Below are 18,282 nucleotides of genomic sequence, written 5' to 3' on the forward strand. Positions count from 1 at the left end.
CTCTAGAATAATTTAGATAGTTTCAAGAAAGCCTTAGAATTCTCTAGAGGTATAGAGAATTCTAGAAGAGGGGCTTTTGTGTAAATATTAGAGGGACTTGTAAGTAATTTTTATTTGCACTTTAGTCCTTAGGATTTAGTATAAATAGGTGGTGCCATTCATTTGCAAGGCATCCAACCAAGAAAGCAACCATCCAAGTTGTAAGCAATCTTCCAAAGCCAATACAAAAGCCTTCTTCCAAAAAGCTCTCTTTGATTTTCTAAGTCTTTCTTAAGCATTCTCTTAGCGATCTTAGTCTTAAAGGCTTACTTGAGCTTACGAGATCTTGAAAGAATAGTGAGTAAGTTGTCAAGTGCCGCACGGTGTCTTAGCAAATACTCTAAGTCCGTGACATATAGCTCTGCAGTAATAACAACAATCAAGTTGTAAGTGGATATTTAAATTAAAAAAAACACCTTACTATCATGAAAACGTCAACAGTTACCGGCTTATCACATTCTCTTTTACCTCAGTTCTTTTCTCTTTTTAATTTTTATCAACTTTTCTTGAATTTATAAATTACCAACTTTTTGTGAACTTTATTTTAATTATCTTGAATATGATTATAGTAGTTTCATACTGTTATATTAATTAAACCCTCTTTCATAAAACCCTAAAACCCTAGAAGGTGCTTCTTGGGATCTTCTAGGCCCTTCCTCACTAAATAAAATACCTTTGAAGCTTCTTCTTCATCCCCACTTCTCTCTTTGTTCTTCAAAACCCCTTCCATTTTCACTTTCAGCAGCATTTCTCAGTTTCAAAATGTATCGTTTTGCAGCAAATCTTGCTTCTAAAGCCAGGTAATTTGCATATTCTGTAACTTGTTTTTTTTTTCTTGTTTTTTGGTGTATTGTGTGTTGAAAGAGTGAAAGATTTAATTTTGAAAAATACCCATTTTCTTGTTTGTACAGAGTTGCAAGAATCAGTTCCCAACAGGTGAGTTTCGTATGTTTTTTTGTGTATAGATCAAAGAAATGGTATGTTTTGGATTGTTGTTTGAAATGGTTTTGTTGTAGATTGGTGGGAGGTTCAATTGGAGTAGAAACTATGCTGCAAAGGATATCAGATTTGGAGTTGAAGCTAGAGCTTTGATGCTTCAAGGTGTTGAGCAGCTTGCTGATGCTGTTAAAGTCACTATGGGTCCAAAGGTGAAATGCTTTATCAACCCCATTTGTGAATATATTCTGTTTTCTCTATTGTATGTGGCATTATTGCTATTTGGGGTTGAGTAGTTTATTACATATGATGTTCTTATATATAAATATGGTTAATAATAACTTGTTACCTAGCGTTTTTGTTGAAGGCGCGCTTAAAGCCCATGAGGGAGGCTCAAAACACATTGAGCACTTCTCGTTGCTTAATGTGTGCTTTAGTGTTGTCATCCATACTCTTTAAGATTTTTGTTGTTATCAGTCTCTAATACAAACTTTTCCTTGTGAATGTGTGTTTCCTGAAAAGGCCACACTAAACAATTGATATTTCATTTTGTCGTTAAAGACTTTAATTTCTTTGTCTTTATTATAATTATTAATCTTAGACTAAACATGTATATTTGGATGTTTTCTCCATTTGCACCTTTTGTCATTAAAGCCCACGCTCTATTTGTGCTTTGCGCCTAAAGCCACAATGGACCTTAGAGTTTTTTGTGCTTTTCACTTTTGACAATATTGTTACCTTGTTTCCAAATATGTAAAGTTCTTGTGTGTTGTCTAAAAATTAAATTGTTTGAGCCTTGGAAGGGTTACTTGTTACTCAAGATTGTAGCAAAACTCATTACCCATGGAAAAAAACAAAAGATTGTAGTGAAACCCATGTTATGGATCTGAATTTTGGTGAAAGAATCTAGCAAATTATAGACATCTATTTTCCAATTCGTGTACATTAAATATTATGTTGATCTGATGGGTTGTGATGGGACTTTTCTCTTTCATTTGACTTGTTCATTTGTTGGATCTAATGGTTCAAGTTCATACAAAAAATGCAAAATTATCAGACATGTGCCTTTAATCTTTTGGAAATTGATAACATGAATTCAGTTATGTAGACATGTAAATCGATTCCATCAAACATTAAATTATTGCTATTTTCAGATGCTCTCATGCTTCTTATTGTGTTCTGGGAAGTACTCATTAGGGGCATATGCAACTTAAATGACATTTAGAGGAACTCCTCTGTTTAGGTCCCTACTAAGAAGAATTCGTTGTCCCAGCTGAAAATTATGTCAAGCTGTCAATAAGCTTCTTTCTCTGGTTGACCAAACTCCCAACATTTTGGGACAACTCGTTCTGTTGAAGCAAAAGTGAAATAGTTGCCTTTTTTTCTCATCACTCCTTGCTTCTGCTGTTTAAGCTTGGAGAACACTAAGGCAGCAATACTTTCTCTGCCAACATATTTGTTGGAGATGAGAATTATTCATTACCACCACGTCTCCTATGTTTCTGGTGGTAACAGATTCATCATCATCAGTGACAAATGATACTAGATGCTTATTTTGTAGGGGCGTAATGTGGTGATTGAACAAAGTTGGGGTGCACCCAAAGTAACAAAAGATGGCGTGACTGTTGCAAAAAGTATTGAATTCAAGGACAAGATACAAAATGTTGGTGCTAGCCTTGTAAAACAAGTCGCCAATGCAACGAATGATGTTGCTGGTGATGGTAAGTCTTTAGGAGTCCAGTATTGCCTCCAGTGCTGGAGTTTGATGTCTCTTTCTTTGTTGGACTGAATTTATGAATTTCCATCCTAATATAATTGGTGGTTCTGTCTATTTTCTAATTTTTCAGGTACCACTTGTGCAACAGTCCTCACCCGAGCAATATTTGCTGAAGGATGCAAGTCAGTGGCAGCTGGTATGAATGCAATGGACCTTAGACGGGGTATTACCATGGCTGTAGATTCTGTTGTGACAAACCTGAAAAGCAGAGCACGGATGATCAGTACATCTGAGGAAATTGCACAGGTATCTTTGTCAGTTTTTAAATTTGCACATAAAAAATACTGCTTTTTTGGTACATACAATTCTCTCTCTTTTGCAGGCAACCTCCTCCCTCCCTAGAAGCCTCTATGCCTGACCCCTCCCAACCTAACGCAAAAAAAAAAAATGTGAAAGAAAAAAATAAACAGTGAAAAGGAACTCATAGGGAAGCAGTACTAGTACAAGGAGAAAAAGGCAGAAGTAAAAGATCTCCCGGGAAAGAAGATTTAATTATGCACTGAAGATTTCTACGTAGCTTCTTTGCTTAAGTGATACACTTCTTCCCATAAGATTTTGATATTGTAACTTTTGATAGGTTGGGACTATCTCTGCAAACGGAGAAAGAGAAATTGGCGACCTAATTGCAAGGGCTATGGAGAAAGTAGGCAAGGAGGGAGTCATCACTATTCAAGTAAGTAATCCTATTGTCTATCTATGTATGCAATCTCTGTATGCACCGTTTGGTCACTGTGGTCCTAACTATCTATATGAGCTTTAAAATGCGTGCCCTAAATTAGGAAGCTTCTGATTTTAATATGCTCTTGGGATGTGGCTGGAACTGAAGTAGACGATATCTTTGCCGAGTTTTACTAATTGATACCTGATGAATTTTAGTGGTTATATGGGAGAATTTGGGCTAGAAATCAAGCATATGGGATTTTGATAAATTATTTTGTTGCCCAGTTATGAGGAACATCTTGTCATAGTCCAATTTGTATCTATCTGTTATACACTTGGGCTAATTTGTGGAAGACTTGTTACTGTAATGATGTGTAGCTAACTCATATCTACTATCACACAGGACGGGAAGACATTGCTCAATGAATTGGATGTTGTTGAAGGGATGAAGTTGGATAGAGGTTACATATCACCATACTTCATCACAAATCAGAAGAATCAGAAATGTGTATGTTTTTGGCTTGCTAATCTTAGTTAAGCTCACACGAGTTTGCTCGCTGTGCCAACATTCTTTACATATTTTGCACCATTCTCTTGTTTAAAACTCACTATTCTCCTGATGTCTGGCAGGAACTGGATAACCCACTAATTCTGATTCATGAGAAAAAGATCTCAAGCGTTAATGCTGTTGTGAAAGCATTGGAGTTAGCTCTGAAGGTGATCCTCTTACTGAGATTATCAATTTGGTGTCTATGAGATTGATCATGTTGCTGTCTATCTTACTCTTGCAGTCTTATTTCATCTATGCAGAGACAAAGGCCCCTCTTAATTGTGGCTGAAGATGTGGACAATGAAGCACTCGCCACTCTTATTTTGAACAAACTCCGTGCTGGAATCAAGGTATGCTGATCAGTGATCAGTATTTCCTGCTCTGTTGTTCGACTTCTCCTCAGTCTGGTGATTATGTATTGTCTGTAAATGTCTACAGGTTTGTGCCATCAAAGCACCAGGCTTTGGTGAAAACAGGAAAGCTTATTTGCAAGATCTTGCTATTTTAACTGGAGGCCAAGTGAGAACTGTTCTACTGTGCTCATGTATGAGATAATTGATATTTGTCTTCATGATACCTAACCAACGTGTATTACTGCTTGTATGGTAGGTCATAACAGAAGAGCTTGGACTGAACATTGAAAATTTGGAGTTCGAGATGCTGGGAACAAGTAAAGAGGTATTTTTGCTGCGTGATTTGGCTGTAGTTGTTTCTTTTACTATGTATGTTTTCCTTTGAATATATAAGTGCATGAGAAAATTGTGCATACTGTGATACATGTTTGGTATTTCTAGTGAGTTATATGCTGGGTAGGGGGGATCGACTTTATCTATGTGTCTCCTACTGTTAAGTTTACTCATGCTTTCCTTTTCCTAGGCGACTATCTCTAAGGATGATACTGTCATTCTTGATGGTGCTGGTAAGAAGAAGTCCATAGAGGAACGATGTGAACTGGTTCGTCTTGCTTACTTTTTCACCAATATCGGTAAAAGCACTGTACTTCAGCATGGAGTTGAGCATATACTCGTGCACTTTGTATTTGCAGATTAGATCAACCATTGAACAGAGCACATCTGACTATGACAAGGAGAAGTTGCAGGAAAGACTAGCTAAGCTTTCAGGGGGTGTTGCTGTGTTAAAGGTATGCCTTTGTTTGCAACCTGTGTAAATTCAGTTCTAAAGAAGAATTCAAACTTTTCTATTAGAGGAAAGAAGTTGCAACTGTTAATTCGGACTCGTTATTATAATATGCCATCACAGTATGTGTACTAATTTTCAGATTGGAGGTGCCAGTGAAGCTGAGGTTGGTGAAAAGAAAGATAGAGTAACTGATGCTTTGAATGCCACAAAGGCTGCAGTGGAGGAAGGAATTGTTCCAGGTTAATATATGTCTGTGAATTCGTAGCAAAATGGGAAGAGCCAATTAGTCGGAGATTATTGATCCTTTTGTCTTGCAGGTGGTGGTGTTGCTCTTCTTTATGCAGCAAGAGAATTGGATAATTTGACAACAGCCAACTTTGACCAGAAGATTGGTGTACAAATTATTCAGAATGCTCTGAAGGTTTGCTGTACTCCTTTTTAACCCTGCTAATTAGCTTCTTAGAAATAGAGTAATTTCACTCAAGGTATATCTTGTGTTGTGAATGACTTCTGACTTGGTTGAACTTGTGTTTGCAGACACCAGTACATACAATAGCCTCTAACGCAGGAGTAGAGGGTGCTGTCGTGGTTGGTAAACTGTTGGATCAGGACAACCTTGATCTTGGATATGATGCGGCCAAGGGTGAATATGTAGATATGATAAAGGCAGGGATTATCGATCCAGTGAAAGTGATTAGGACAGCTTTGGTTGATGCTGCCAGGTTAGCATATCACCCCCTTCCTATTTTCTTGTTCTTTCGTCGTTAAGACATTGGCCTCACATTCTTGCTAACTTCCCTTTTTGTGTTGTGTTCTATGCAGCGTCTCGTCTCTCTTGACCACAACTGAAGCAGTTGTTGTCGAGCTTCCTAAGGATGAGAAGGAATCTCCTGCAATGGGTGGCGGTATGGGTGGCATGGACTTCTAATTGAAAAGCCAAAAACAGTAATTGCAGCTGCTTGACAACATTTGTTTAGAACAAAGCAAAAAAATAAATTTAGAGTTGTTTCCTATTTTGATGAAATCTTTACGATAGAAAACGCGCCTATTGTATCAATAGCAAGAGAGACCATTGTGAATTCATGTTTTTGTAGGTTCAAAATTTGTAGTCTTCATTTGAATACGCAGCATTTTGGTTAGCAAAATATAGGTCCATTTCAGTGTTCTCTTTTGTTTTGGTGTCCTTTCTGGTTTAACTATTTTTTTGAGGTGATGAATTTATACCTGTTCTACTTTTCTTTTTTCGGAACGTTTTGACTAGGGAGATCGAATCTCAGAAAGCAACGTTTTTTAGCACCAAGCTATGGTCTATTTTTTCCGCGGTTGAAATTGACGAATGAGAAACATTTAGACTCAATAGGTGCACCCGTGACCAAAATTAGAAGGAGCATCAGATTAAGGTGTCCAAATACAAGATTGGTTGATTATAAATCGGACCCTATTATCGTTGCTGAATATTCCAAATATGTTATAACCTACTATATTGACGGTATAGTATGGACATTTTTGAACGATAGTTTAAGAGAATTTTTTATTCTTTCCGTTTATTATTCTATGTTTGGTAAAGTGGATCCTCATTTACAATAAACTCCTAATTGGGAAGTTATGACTAAGTATGATTTTTTAAAACATTTTAGAGATCAAATAGATGTAAATAAGTTACCCTTTTCACACTATATTAATCAATTATTCATATGGGAATATTCTAAGAATTTAAATATAATTATATTTATTCTTGTTCTTCCAATACATATTTGAATTATAATTAGAATATTCTCTTTTGCTTACTGCAATTTATTTAATAATTTTCCATATTTGGCATTTGATGATCTCTTATGGATTTAACTTATGGATTTAACTTATATATAATGTATAAGTATTTCAAAGTGATTTGACAGTATAAAAACCATCTACCCTTATAGTAGTTGAACCCAAAAACAAGAAAATTTTAACTTTTTTTTTGGTAATGCTTATTCACAAATCAAAGCTATTTTCTTGCTATGCATTTTATGTTTTTGCTTTCCACAAGCAAAAGGGAATATTTTTGATGGGCCAAAATATAATGTTTATGTATGGAATGCCCTACCAAACAATTCCCCTACACTAAGGGTTCATTGTGCATCTAAAGACGATGATATAGGATTTCATGATATTGCTCCAACAACTATTATCAATTGGTCATTTCATGCTAGCACGTTATTGAAAACTATGTTCTTTTGTCATTTCTGGTGAAATTCTAACGATAAAGCTTTTGAGGTATTCAATGATCTCGATACGTGTTAAGGATTCAAATATTACAGCTCGTGCAACTGTTTGTCAATGGACTGTGAAGGAAGATGGTTTTTATTTGACTGATGGTCAAAATGTAGGTTATAAATATGCTGATTGGTGAAAAAAATAGTTTATTTGTTTTAATGTGAAATAGTTTATTGTTAGAAATAAAAGTAATATTTTTTGTTGAGTCATTGATTTCTCAATGTATTAAATTATTAATTAGTGTGCTGAAATTATTCTAATCCTTTTCTAGGTTATGTTTAACAATATTTTCATAGGTTTTTGCTTTTTACCTAGAAGCGGAACCAACGAAGACAGAACACTAGCCTCATTTTGTAAACGGGTGTTCCCTTATCCCCGCTCTTGAAGGAAGACGTGGTCTTAACAAGAGCTTTATATGAATCAATAGATCATGACAGGTCGTTACTACTAGGCACCAGCAATGACTTCTTCTTTCATTACTTCGTTTTTTCTATATCCCTCTCCTTTGTTTGGCATGATAATAGGTGATTAGGTGAGGAAAAACGAAGTCAAGCCTGACCAGAAAAAACAGTTAAATTGGTCAATCTCTATTATTATGTAAACAACATACCCTATAGAATCCCCCATGTGGGGTTTGAGGAGGATAGAGTATAGGCAGACCATACCCCTACCTCGTGGAGGAAAGGAGACTGTTTCCGAAGGACCCCAGGCTCGAGTAAGTAATTTCGAATAGTTGAATGACCATTTGAGTAATGGACTCAGAAAAGGTTTTTACCAGAAGAGTCGAACAATAGACATAAGCATTGTCAAGAAAACAGCCAACACAGAACAAAATTACAGTAGCACAGTATCAATATAATTTATCCCATTGCCAAAACGTCTAAAATCAGTATACTGGGTGATTTTCTTCTATTTCTATCACTTTCCTTTCCGCTTCTTTTGCGTTCCTGCACAATCCGCGCAAAACCATTTCCCCTTGGGCTGTTCTTTGAGGCCAACGCAGCCGTAGTGGAACCACTCTATTTTGCACTGTTGAAAGGCATAATCAATTTTAGCAAACTTTCAATGTACTAAAGTTTAAGGAGATGATTGGTAAGACTTAGCTGAGTACGTACATTAGGATTGTCGCAAGCAACCATTTCACCATAGCTAACTTGATTGCAGAAACAGTATGTTGGTTCGTTTGGATCAACAGGCAGATCCAAATCCATTCCACTTGGTGTTGCTGCAGTGGCTGTAGCTGCAGCTGCTGTAGCAAGACGTGTTCTGCAGAACAAATTATTCCCTTCAGCACAAGTTTAATCTAAATACCACACAAGGACAGATATATACATTCACACAAGAGCTTATCAGTCGGGCCACAGAAACCGACAGACAACAACAACTCCCACAAGTGGCTTCCCTTGGCCACAGAAACAGACAGAATGGCCAAAAAAACGTTGGGACTTGGAAAACTAACACCAATAGAAAATTAAGCTGGTTCAGTTGCCAAGGGAAACCACTTCTTTCCAAACTCATGGATCAAGCAAGTTGTTCTGCTTACACTTAATGAAACTTTTTGCGGGTCATAAAGGAAAAGGATAAAATGTTTGTTTAGAAATTACAAGACAATTACATTGCCGATAAAGAATAGCAACCTAGGGTAAAATATTTGGGGGCAAAGGTACAAGGCAAAACAACATGATATACCTCATTATTTATGTAAATCTTTTTGCTAACTGTGAAAAAAGAGAATAAAAAAGAAACGAGCACTTCTCTTGAATCTCTATAAGTAGCATATTTTTCACTTAATCAGCTGAGAGGAGATTACGTCCCCAAAGAAATGGAGAAAGGGAAAGGGGGTCTTGAAAATATCCCACTTCCTATTGAATGTGGATGTTGGATATTATAGAAGGAAGGAAAGATTTCATCGGTAACATAACCTTCAGGGTAAGGGGTGAAAGAAAACCAGCTTTGGAATCACAAGTGGTGTAGGAAGTGATGTTGAGACTGACATCCCTAAACATTTGCAAATCTCAAGCAGAAGGAGATGAGTACAAGATTTGAAAGTTACCAGAGGGAGAAGTTCATTGGGATGTAACGGTCAGGAAGAACCTAAAGGACTGAGAAGTAGATGAATTCCTGACCTAGTCGAAATGTTTCACAAGTAAAGTACAACACATGATTGTCAAAGCTCATGGAGATGGGGTGGGAAGAGAAAGATCAGTTTCAGTGAAGTCATATTATTATAAGTCTCAATGTAAAATTCCTTATTAGGAAACTTACGTTAGCTTATACTTTCCTCGTTTCCCTCAGTTTTTTAATTAGGTAAAGAATTTTATTAAAAATGGTAAAATCTCTCGTGTACTAAAAAGTATACCAAAAAGTAGAGAATCTACAACGTAATATGAAATTCAAGAGACTATTGCACTTATATTTAGACATATCTATTAAAGGTATGAAATGTTCTAAATGGTAATACGATATAATTAGGAGTTTTGGGCATTCATGAAAGTTGCCTCAATGTAAACTTCCTTATTTAGGAAACTTACCTTAGTTTATACTTTCCTCATTTGATCCTTTTTTTATTTTTATTTTATGTAATCTAAACTCTTATGTAAGGAACCCTCAGTTTTTTTTATTAGGTAATAATTTTATTAACAATGGTAAAATCTCTCGTGTGCTAGAAGTATACCAAAAAGTAGAGAAACTACAACATAATATGATTTTCTTAGTATGTCAACCAATCATTTATACAAACTGGAACTTCATAGGTGCATCAAAAAGATACTAGAAATGAGAGGCTATTGCTCAAAATTGCATAGATATTCTCTATCCATCCAAAGTTTTCCTATTCCTTCCACATGCCATTGATTCATCCCATTCATTTATTTGGGCGAGAGGTAAGTTGTGAGTCACTTGGGCTACAAATTTTTCGGTTGGTTGATTCTCGAAATGAACTCATGGTCACCCGACTAAACTAGATATATTATGTGTATAATTTGTTGAATATATCTAGTATTATCTGAAGGAACCCATGGTGAAAAGAGGCTGAGTGGTTCACTGGTTTGAGCTCTAGTCTGAGTGAATCCCACTTGATGGTCGAGGGATCGAATCCGCTTGATTCTGTTTTCGTCTTAGTTTTTTACCTTTTTATTTCTAAAGCTGCTAAGCAGCAGTCCTTTTTTCCCTTTTAAAGCATCTTTCCCTCTTCTAATAACATTGATAACAGCCACAGCCCACAAAACTTATTTCTTTCTTTTCCTTTCTTTATTCTAAAGCAAAAGCTCTTGTTTCCGTAGCTTGGACACTGTAGAGTTTTCTCCATCCCAAAAATTATATTGTTCTCTATTATAGGATCACTCTCTAATCCCTATTTATCATAAAACAAAAAACCCCAATTGATATTGCCTTTTTATTGCTCTAAAAACCTAAATGCTAAATCACCATCGCAAAGGCCAAGAAGAGGAATCATGAACGGAAACAACCGCTCTACCTCCACGAGGTAGTGGTAAGGTTTCGCATACATTCTACCCTCCCCAGACGGGCCAATGCCCACTTGTGAGATTTCACTGGCTATGTTGTTGTTGTTGTTTCAAAGTATGAAATCTCGTAGAGTACACTTGCAAATTGGTGATGTTTTTTGTGCTAATATAATTATCTTTTACTCGCCAAGTTGTTGTCACTATAATATTTTATATCTTATCTTAAAAGTAATGGTGCACCCATCTTCTCAAAATCCTGGATTCGTCTCTACTCACATGGATGCTAATGGGCCAATATCCAACTCTTCGCTTGCATAGCCCATGGCAGTCCAACCATCTCAAAATATCGCACCACAAACAAGTTGCCGCCAGATAATGTAGGAAAAGGTGATCGACATCTTCACATGAGCATTTGCACACGAAGCCAATGTTGTTCCCTTGCTGTCAGGCGAGTAAGAAGACACATTTTTTGGTGCCATGGGAATTCAAACTAGTAAATGCAAAAAATCCAATTCCTCCCTTACAAAGGGCAACTTTCCTAAATACCCAAAACTCTAAATTATATCATTACCATTTAGAACCTTTCATACTTTTAATAGATAAATATAACTGCAATAGCCTGTTGAATTTCATATTATGTTGTAGATTTTCTACTTTCTGGTATACTTCTAGTACATGGGAGATTTTTTACCATTGTTTATAAAATAATTAACCTAGTAAGAAAAACTGGGGGTTCCTTAAATAAGAGTTTAGATTAACATGAAATAAAAAAATTAGGCAAACGAGGAAAGTATAAACTAAGGCAAGTTTCCTAAATAAAGAAGTTTACATTGAGGTAACTTCCCTAAATACCCAAAACTTCTAATTATATCATTACCATTTAGAATATTTCATAGCTTTAATAGATATATCTATAAGTGCAATAGTCTCTCTTGTATTTTCAACATGCCCTCTCAAACTCAAGGTGATAAAGCAAATCAAAATGGGGAAATCAAGTCAAGTATACCAGACAAAGTTACGGTTGACTTGACTTGATGAGACAAGTATACCACAAGCAAATCAAAACAGGAAAATCAAGTCAAGTATATTCGTTTCTCCAAAAAGTTATTGGTAATGCACACCAAAAAGATGTTTCTTGCAGCATACACAGAAAAGAAATGTATTCCCATTAATGAAGGAGGTATGATGACACAAATATCCAAAACGCCATCAGCTTAGCTTGAATCGGCCTCTGAAGATTAACTGGAAAAAGTGATCAAACAATGGCGAAAAACTCAATGTTCAAGGGAGAATAATATCTAAAATCTAATAACAGGGAAAAACAAGAGACGAAAACTCTCGGCGAAATTGCAGAGATTTGGACAACACAAGGCTGGAATTTCCAGTTCAGAAGACATCTCAATGACTGGGAAGTGATGAGAGTGGCAGAATTTCTCAACATTGTTGGAAACTTCAATGGACTCCAGGCTGAAGAGGATGCATTATGGTGGAAAGGAAGCAGCAAAGGTATATTTAAAGTAGGTGCAGCTTACAGGTTGATGGAGCAACCAAGTCAACAGATTCCTACCTGGCCATGGAGACAAATTTGGAAAGGCAGAATTCCTTATAAAGTCTCATGTTTTATATGGCTGCTAGCTAAGGAAGCAGCTTTGACACAGGATAATGTTATGAAAATGGGGATAGCCTTATGTCCTAGGTGCTTTCTTTGTGGAGAAACATCAGAAACTGTTAATCATCTTTTTCTACACTGCAAATTTACTCAACAGTTATGGAGGGTATTCTTGAGTCTCAAAGGCATATCCTGGGCCATGCCTAGGAGAATTACTGAAGCCCTAAAAAGTTGGGAGGAGGCAGGAGTGCTAGCTAAAGACAGAACGAGATGGAGAATTATCCCTGCTTCAATCTGGTGGGCAACCTGGAAAGAGAGAAATTCTAGTTGTTTTGAGAGCATAGAGAATAGTATGCAGAAAGTTAAACTCAACTGCATTTTGCTGTTATGTTTTTGGTGCAATCAATTATACTCAAATGAAACTGTCTCTATAATTGATGTTTTAGATTCAATTTAGATTTAGAACAGTGGAGTTTTGGAGGTCATCTGTATATAAGGTTTAGTTCTGCCCATGTACTATTGTGTTATAATACAAAGTTACCAAGTTTCAAAAAAAAAAACTCTTGGCGCAATTGAAAATCAAAACTCAAATGAGGGCCTCAATGCACAAACTCTAGTACCATGAAAGAAAGAAGAGAAGAAGATCTCTAAGACAATGAGCAGAAATTCAATGTTTGAAAGAGGAACTAAATACTCGTACACTTACACAATTAATAAAATATGAAAAGGAGTTCGGAGGAATATTTTTACTTGAAAATTGTTGGAGGAATGGATGGAATAGTGGTCTAGAGAGATGGTGCCACCAGGGGTGGATGCAACATGTTGGGTGCAGGTTTCAGGGAACCAGTAGCTTTTGCTGAAATCCTACATATGTATTAAAATATTCCCTAACTATTTATATTTTTTTATTGTGAACTAGTATTATCGTATATTAGAAGTCGTTGTAAGAACCCATAAATTTCAACTCCTGGACCCACCTCTGCCTCTAGGTGCCACCAAAAGGATAACCAAAAAAGACGCATAATAGTCATAGGAAAAAGAACAGGAATATCAAACTTATAAAAAGAAGCAGCAGCTTTGGCAAAGTATACATCATAAGCAGGCCAACAGCAGGCCGGTGTTACGTTGGTCTTTACTGACATCATGGAAGCTCTGATACCATATGAAAATTAAAAAAAAATGGAACTTGTCTAGAATTGGTTGGTGAATAACACAACTAAGAGCTCCTTATAAGAAAAATTTTAACTGAAAAAAATTAGGAAAGTTGCAGCTAAAGCAAGTTTCCTACGAAAAGACCATTCAGTGATTACTGTGATGGCTTTATATTCAGGAAAAAGCTATAGCACTTACTTTTTACGCCCTCCCTTACCCTCACCAGACCTTCCAGATTTGACGTTATTTTCAGCAGTGGTAGCAGGAGCTCCAGTAACAACAGCAGTATCCCTTTCTGCATAAAAGAGAAAGTTGTTCTACAGTAAGAGAATGAGTAAGTTTGGCCACTGTTCTTGGTGAAAAGATGAGGAAGCTGATACAGACATACCTCTCCGGAGATCTTCGTCAAACTTTTTCAAGTACTGATCAAGCTGCTGAATATGAGCATCTACCTGTTGCAAGAATTTTCTCATTGATTGCCATAAAGAGTAGATTAACGATACAATAATAAACAAAACCTACTACCCTTACCAAACCTCAATTTCAAACCACACAATTATCACTTCATCTGAGAAGGAATAAAAACAATAGTGTATACCAGTGAAGCAATGTGTACAACCAGTCATTTACTCCTCCTCATTGTATCAGTTTGTATTTATGCATGATATTCATTCAGTTAACAGCTGGCAAATCTTGTCTAAGTGCATCTTGGAGCATATTATCAAGGAAGTTTACATCTAAAATTTAGTCTTATAAGGGATTCAGTAACCAAAACTAAGGTCATGTTTGGGTTGCTCATATAAAAATCTTACAGAAGCTCCTTAGATAGTGGCCCTGGGAATTTATACAACTTCTCGGGACATGATTTTATGATCACAATTCACAATCATGATCATTTTTGTGTCCTTGAAATATCAAAATTGGAAAAATTACCTATCCACCAAATAGTCAAACAGGAACTTGGTAATAATTGTCATTCAAAACCACCCTCTAGGTAATGCCGTAAGTTTTCTCTTTTATAATTCAAGAACAAAGGGAATTTAGACAAATAAGTTCTTCTAAAGATCAAGAATTAACAAATTTCTTCAAAGATTAACTCATAAACATTTCTACATTCTATCTCATTCAAGTATCAAGTGAATAAGACTAAGTAACTTCACCACGATCATCATCATCCAACTTACAAAGAAAGCTAAAATAAGGAGACTGAACAACTAAACTTAAAGCGAATGCTCCTAGAATAGATTGAACTGAAGGAACTGTGAATATTGAACGAAACATTTTGCTTGATGCAGAAAGAAGATGCAGTTGCCAAAATCCCTACCAGATCATATGCCTGAGAAGCTAGTGCAACTTTTTCATCAGCAATCCTGATTGCATGCTTTTGCTCATCCAATGCATCATCAGAGAATTTGATTAGTGAAGAGTCTGGTGTCACATTACCAGCCTTAATACGTTGTATCATATCCTCTATTTCTTTGTCACAACGTTGTTCATTTTGGGTCTGGACTCCTGTTCCGAAAAAAACACTTATTTGGTAATAATGCCACAAACTAAGAAATGAAGAAACAGCATACACCATTAAACCTGATGTGCTTGTGTCGAGCTACTACCACAGCAGTGCTAAATGCTATTAAGAATCTTAGAAAATTATTCTATTTTCTCTTAGCCAATCAGGAGTATATTTTTATTTTTTTTGAGCAAGGTAAAGTTATATTCCTCAGCAATGTGGGTATGCTGTCAACCATAAAAAAAAATTACAGTGCAAGTAATCATAATTACAGAGAGCCTAAGAAGTCTACTAGCTGTTCTACCTCATCTATACCCTCTTCTTTACACCAAAGATATAAAGTATTTATCAACATCGTTTTTTGCATTCTAAAAAAACCAACGTGGCCAGTGGCAATCAGAAGACCAAAGCATTACTGTTCTGTTCTGCAATTTAACGAGGATGTACCAGTGAATCTTCTACAGTTCCACTAAACTAGGCATTTCATTAGATATAATGCAAGGGGACTCCATGAAGATTAAGCTTCCTGTCAGCATGTGCCAAAGACAACTCCTTATTCCACTCAAAATGCATAATGTTTCCACAATCAGAAAATTATCAATCAACTCAACAATGTACAAATGTACTTAATTAAGCACATCACAATGGAAAGTCAGACAGAAACTAACTTGTGTAAGAAAACATTAATAGTCCAATAATATATAAAGTTTGCACTATAAGTAATACCTTGCAGACTTTTATCCAAATCACGCAGCAACGCATACTTCCTCCGCAAATGGTTAGGAAGAGCTTCGATATCTGAGACAATGTCATCAATGTAGCAACTTGTTAGAAATCAAAGCATAATTGCATAAAGGAATAACTAATTCCTCTATATTGATCACACACCACTCTTACACAGACAATACTAAAAATCATGCTCGAATACTAAAAATCACTCTCGAGTGTTCCACGTCACTTAGGCAGCATTTCAATTCAGGGACCAGAACAATAAAAGGCGTGCATCTTATCACTAATAGGTTCTATCATGAAATAGGCATCACTAAACAATAACTATTTCACTTAATCACTAATCTTGATTTAATCTAATCCAATTTAGCTCCAAAAAAGTAGTCAAATTGACCAAATAAAAAACAAAAGCTACGCGCAAATTCTCATTGGCTATTCATTTAAGTCTTCGGGTAGCACCACTAGATCTTCAACAAGGTGGAAATTCTCGTATTCCAACTCGGATGAGTATTTTTATTTATATCATTACAGCTATAAACACATAATTTTTTGTTTCTATTAACAAAACATCCCCTTTTTCCTCGCGAAGCAAAACATGACAACTATTTTGGCACATGGAGTACACAGCATCCTTAGAATTGTACTGAATTTATTTTTTCTCAATTTCAGGCTTATGAATTCGAAACAAAAATTCAATCTTTATATGAATCTATAAAACAGAAATTGGAACAGATAAAAAAATATTTTAAAAAATTATAAAAAAATAAATTGAAACTTACTGGCTTGAAATTCTTCGATGAATGACATTTTTATGAGATTCTTACAGCCAGCGATGAATTATTGATTTTGAGTTTCAAGCCCTAATTTGGGCTTCGATTAGAATTAGCTCAACATATTTATTATTAAAAGTTTCTGGATTTTGTAAATCCATCTTATAAAGAGTTTTTAAACGGGCGCGGGGCGGATGTGGAGCGGGTGGGTTGGTCCTTTTACGGACAGGTGCAAGACAGAGCGGGTTGAAATAAAATTTTAAAGATCTTGTTTGTGTAACGGGGTGAGTTGCGGGTTTCACAAATTATTTTTTTAGTATATTATTAATTTCATTGAGATATTGTTTCATTGTCATCCGTATTTATAAGAGAAATATATGTGAATTACACTAAATACATGCATATGGGAGCGAACGAGAGAGAGGAGTTGCGAGCGAGAGAGGAGAGAGGCAAGCGAGAGAGAGGAGTTGCGAGCGAGAGAGGAGAGAGGCAAGCGAGAGAGAGGAGTTGCGAGCGAGAGAGGAGAGAGGCAAGCGAGAGAGAGGAGTTGCGAGCGAGAGAGGAGAGAGGCAAGCGAGAGAGAGGAGTTGCGAGCGAGAGAGGAGAGAGGCAAGCGAGAGAGAGGAGTTGCGAGCGAGAGAGGAGAGAGGCAAGCGAGAGAGAGGAGTTGCGAGCGAGAGAGGAGAGAGGCAAGCGAGAGAGAGGAGTTGCGAGCGAGAGAGGAGAGAGGCAAGCGAGAGAGAGGAGTTGCGAGCGAGAGAGGAGAGAGGCAAGCGAGAGAGAGGAGTTGCGAGCGAGAGAGGAGAGAGGCAAGCGAGAGAGAGGAGTTGCGAGCGAGAGAGGAGAGAGGCAAGCGAGAGAGAGGAGTTGCGAGCGAGAGAGGAGAGAGGCAAGCGAGAGAGAGGAGTTGCGAGCGAGAGAGGAGAGAGGCAAGCGAGAGAGAGGAGTTGCGAGCGAGAGAGGAGAGAGGCAAGCGAGAGAGAGGAGTTGCGAGCGAGAGAGGAGAGAGGCAAGCGAGAGAGAGGAGTTGCGAGCGAGAGAGGAGAGAGGCAAGCGAGAGAGAGGAGTTGCGAGCGAGAGAGGAGAGAGGCAAGCGAGAGAGAGGAGTTGCGAGCGAGAGAGGAGAGAGGCAAGCGAGAGAGAGGAGTTGCGAGCGAGAGAGGAGAGAGGCAAGCGAGAGAGAGGAGTTGCGAGCGAGAGAGGAGAGAGGCAAGCGAGAGAGAGGAGTTGCGAGCGAGAGAGGAGAGAGGCAAGCGAGAGAGAGGAGTTGCGAGCGAGAGAGGAGAGAGGCAAGCGAGAGAGAGGAGTTGCGAGCGAGAGAGGAGAGAGGCAAGCGAGAGAGCCATACACATGTGAATCCATTAGGATACAATGTATTTAGAACAAATTACACCTAATTTTGACCTCATGTATCTAAATGCGTCAGATATATGTATCTGAAATCCAAAATCTTGTAAGATTCGCAATATTGCTAACTAGCATGAACCTAATTAATTAGCTCCTAAATAGTGGGAAATATGTAAATTGCTTCTTTCTTTCTTTTTTTAGAAAATACTAGTATTACCTAATTTATATTGTAAAAATATAGCCTAAAATTTACGCTATAAATATTTAGCCCAAAATTCAATCCAATATACAAAATTTGACATACAATATTATACACCTAATATACATTATTATACACTATTAT

At 36.9% G+C, this 18,282-nt stretch overlaps 2 protein-coding genes across 2 annotated transcripts; one reads left to right on the top strand and one right to left on the bottom strand.

Annotated features, from left to right (window-relative positions):
• The first annotated feature begins 637 nt into the window (after positions 1 to 637).
• Positions 638 to 6,273, top strand: LOC102590709 (chaperonin CPN60-2, mitochondrial). Its single transcript, XM_006340852.2, has 17 exons — positions 638 to 839; positions 951 to 975; positions 1,056 to 1,187; positions 2,537 to 2,696; positions 2,823 to 2,998; positions 3,330 to 3,425; positions 3,816 to 3,920; positions 4,043 to 4,129; positions 4,223 to 4,312; positions 4,401 to 4,481; positions 4,572 to 4,640; positions 4,839 to 4,916; positions 5,008 to 5,103; positions 5,242 to 5,341; positions 5,420 to 5,523; positions 5,640 to 5,824; positions 5,925 to 6,273. The coding sequence occupies exons 1-17, from the start codon at positions 802 to 804 to the stop codon at positions 6,028 to 6,030; spliced, it is 1,728 nt and encodes a 575-aa protein (XP_006340914.1). The 5' UTR covers positions 638 to 801; the 3' UTR covers positions 6,031 to 6,273.
• Positions 6,274 to 8,108: 1,835 nt separating this feature from the next.
• Positions 8,109 to 16,810, bottom strand: LOC102591064 (PHD finger protein ING1). Its single transcript, XM_006340853.1, has 7 exons — positions 16,602 to 16,810; positions 15,820 to 15,891; positions 14,908 to 15,095; positions 13,972 to 14,035; positions 13,782 to 13,878; positions 8,474 to 8,624; positions 8,109 to 8,387 (listed from the first exon to the last, which is right to left on the bottom strand). The coding sequence occupies exons 1-7, from the start codon at positions 16,627 to 16,629 to the stop codon at positions 8,277 to 8,279; spliced, it is 711 nt and encodes a 236-aa protein (XP_006340915.1). The 5' UTR covers positions 16,630 to 16,810; the 3' UTR covers positions 8,109 to 8,276.
• Between the last annotated feature and the right edge of the window lie 1,472 nt (positions 16,811 to 18,282).

This window comes from Solanum tuberosum, unplaced genomic scaffold (assembly GCF_000226075.1).
Source record: "Solanum tuberosum cultivar DM 1-3 516 R44 unplaced genomic scaffold, SolTub_3.0 scf00020, whole genome shotgun sequence".
NCBI classification, from domain to species: Eukaryota; Viridiplantae; Streptophyta; class Magnoliopsida; order Solanales; family Solanaceae; genus Solanum; species Solanum tuberosum.

Excerpts from the sequence above, each read along its gene's own strand:
- LOC102590709 (XM_006340852.2), top strand. The coding sequence starts at position 802 with ATGTATCGTTTTGCAGCAAATCTTGCTTCTAAAGCCAG. Across the intron at positions 4,130-4,222 it reads CATTGGAGTTAGCTCTGAAG|AGACAAAGGCCCCTCTTAAT; the intron begins GTGATCCTCTTA and ends TCATCTATGCAG. Across the intron at positions 4,482-4,571 it reads CTATTTTAACTGGAGGCCAA|GTCATAACAGAAGAGCTTGG; the intron begins GTGAGAACTGTT and ends CTTGTATGGTAG.
- LOC102591064 (XM_006340853.1), bottom strand. The coding sequence starts at position 16,629 with ATGTCATTCATCGAAGAATTTCAAGCCA. Across the intron at positions 15,892-16,601 it reads CATCGAAGAATTTCAAGCCA|ATATCGAAGCTCTTCCTAAC; the intron begins GTAAGTTTCAAT and ends ACATTGTCTCAG. Across the intron at positions 14,036-14,907 it reads CTTCTCAGGCATATGATCTG|GTAGATGCTCATATTCAGCA; the intron begins GTAGGGATTTTG and ends TTCTTGCAACAG.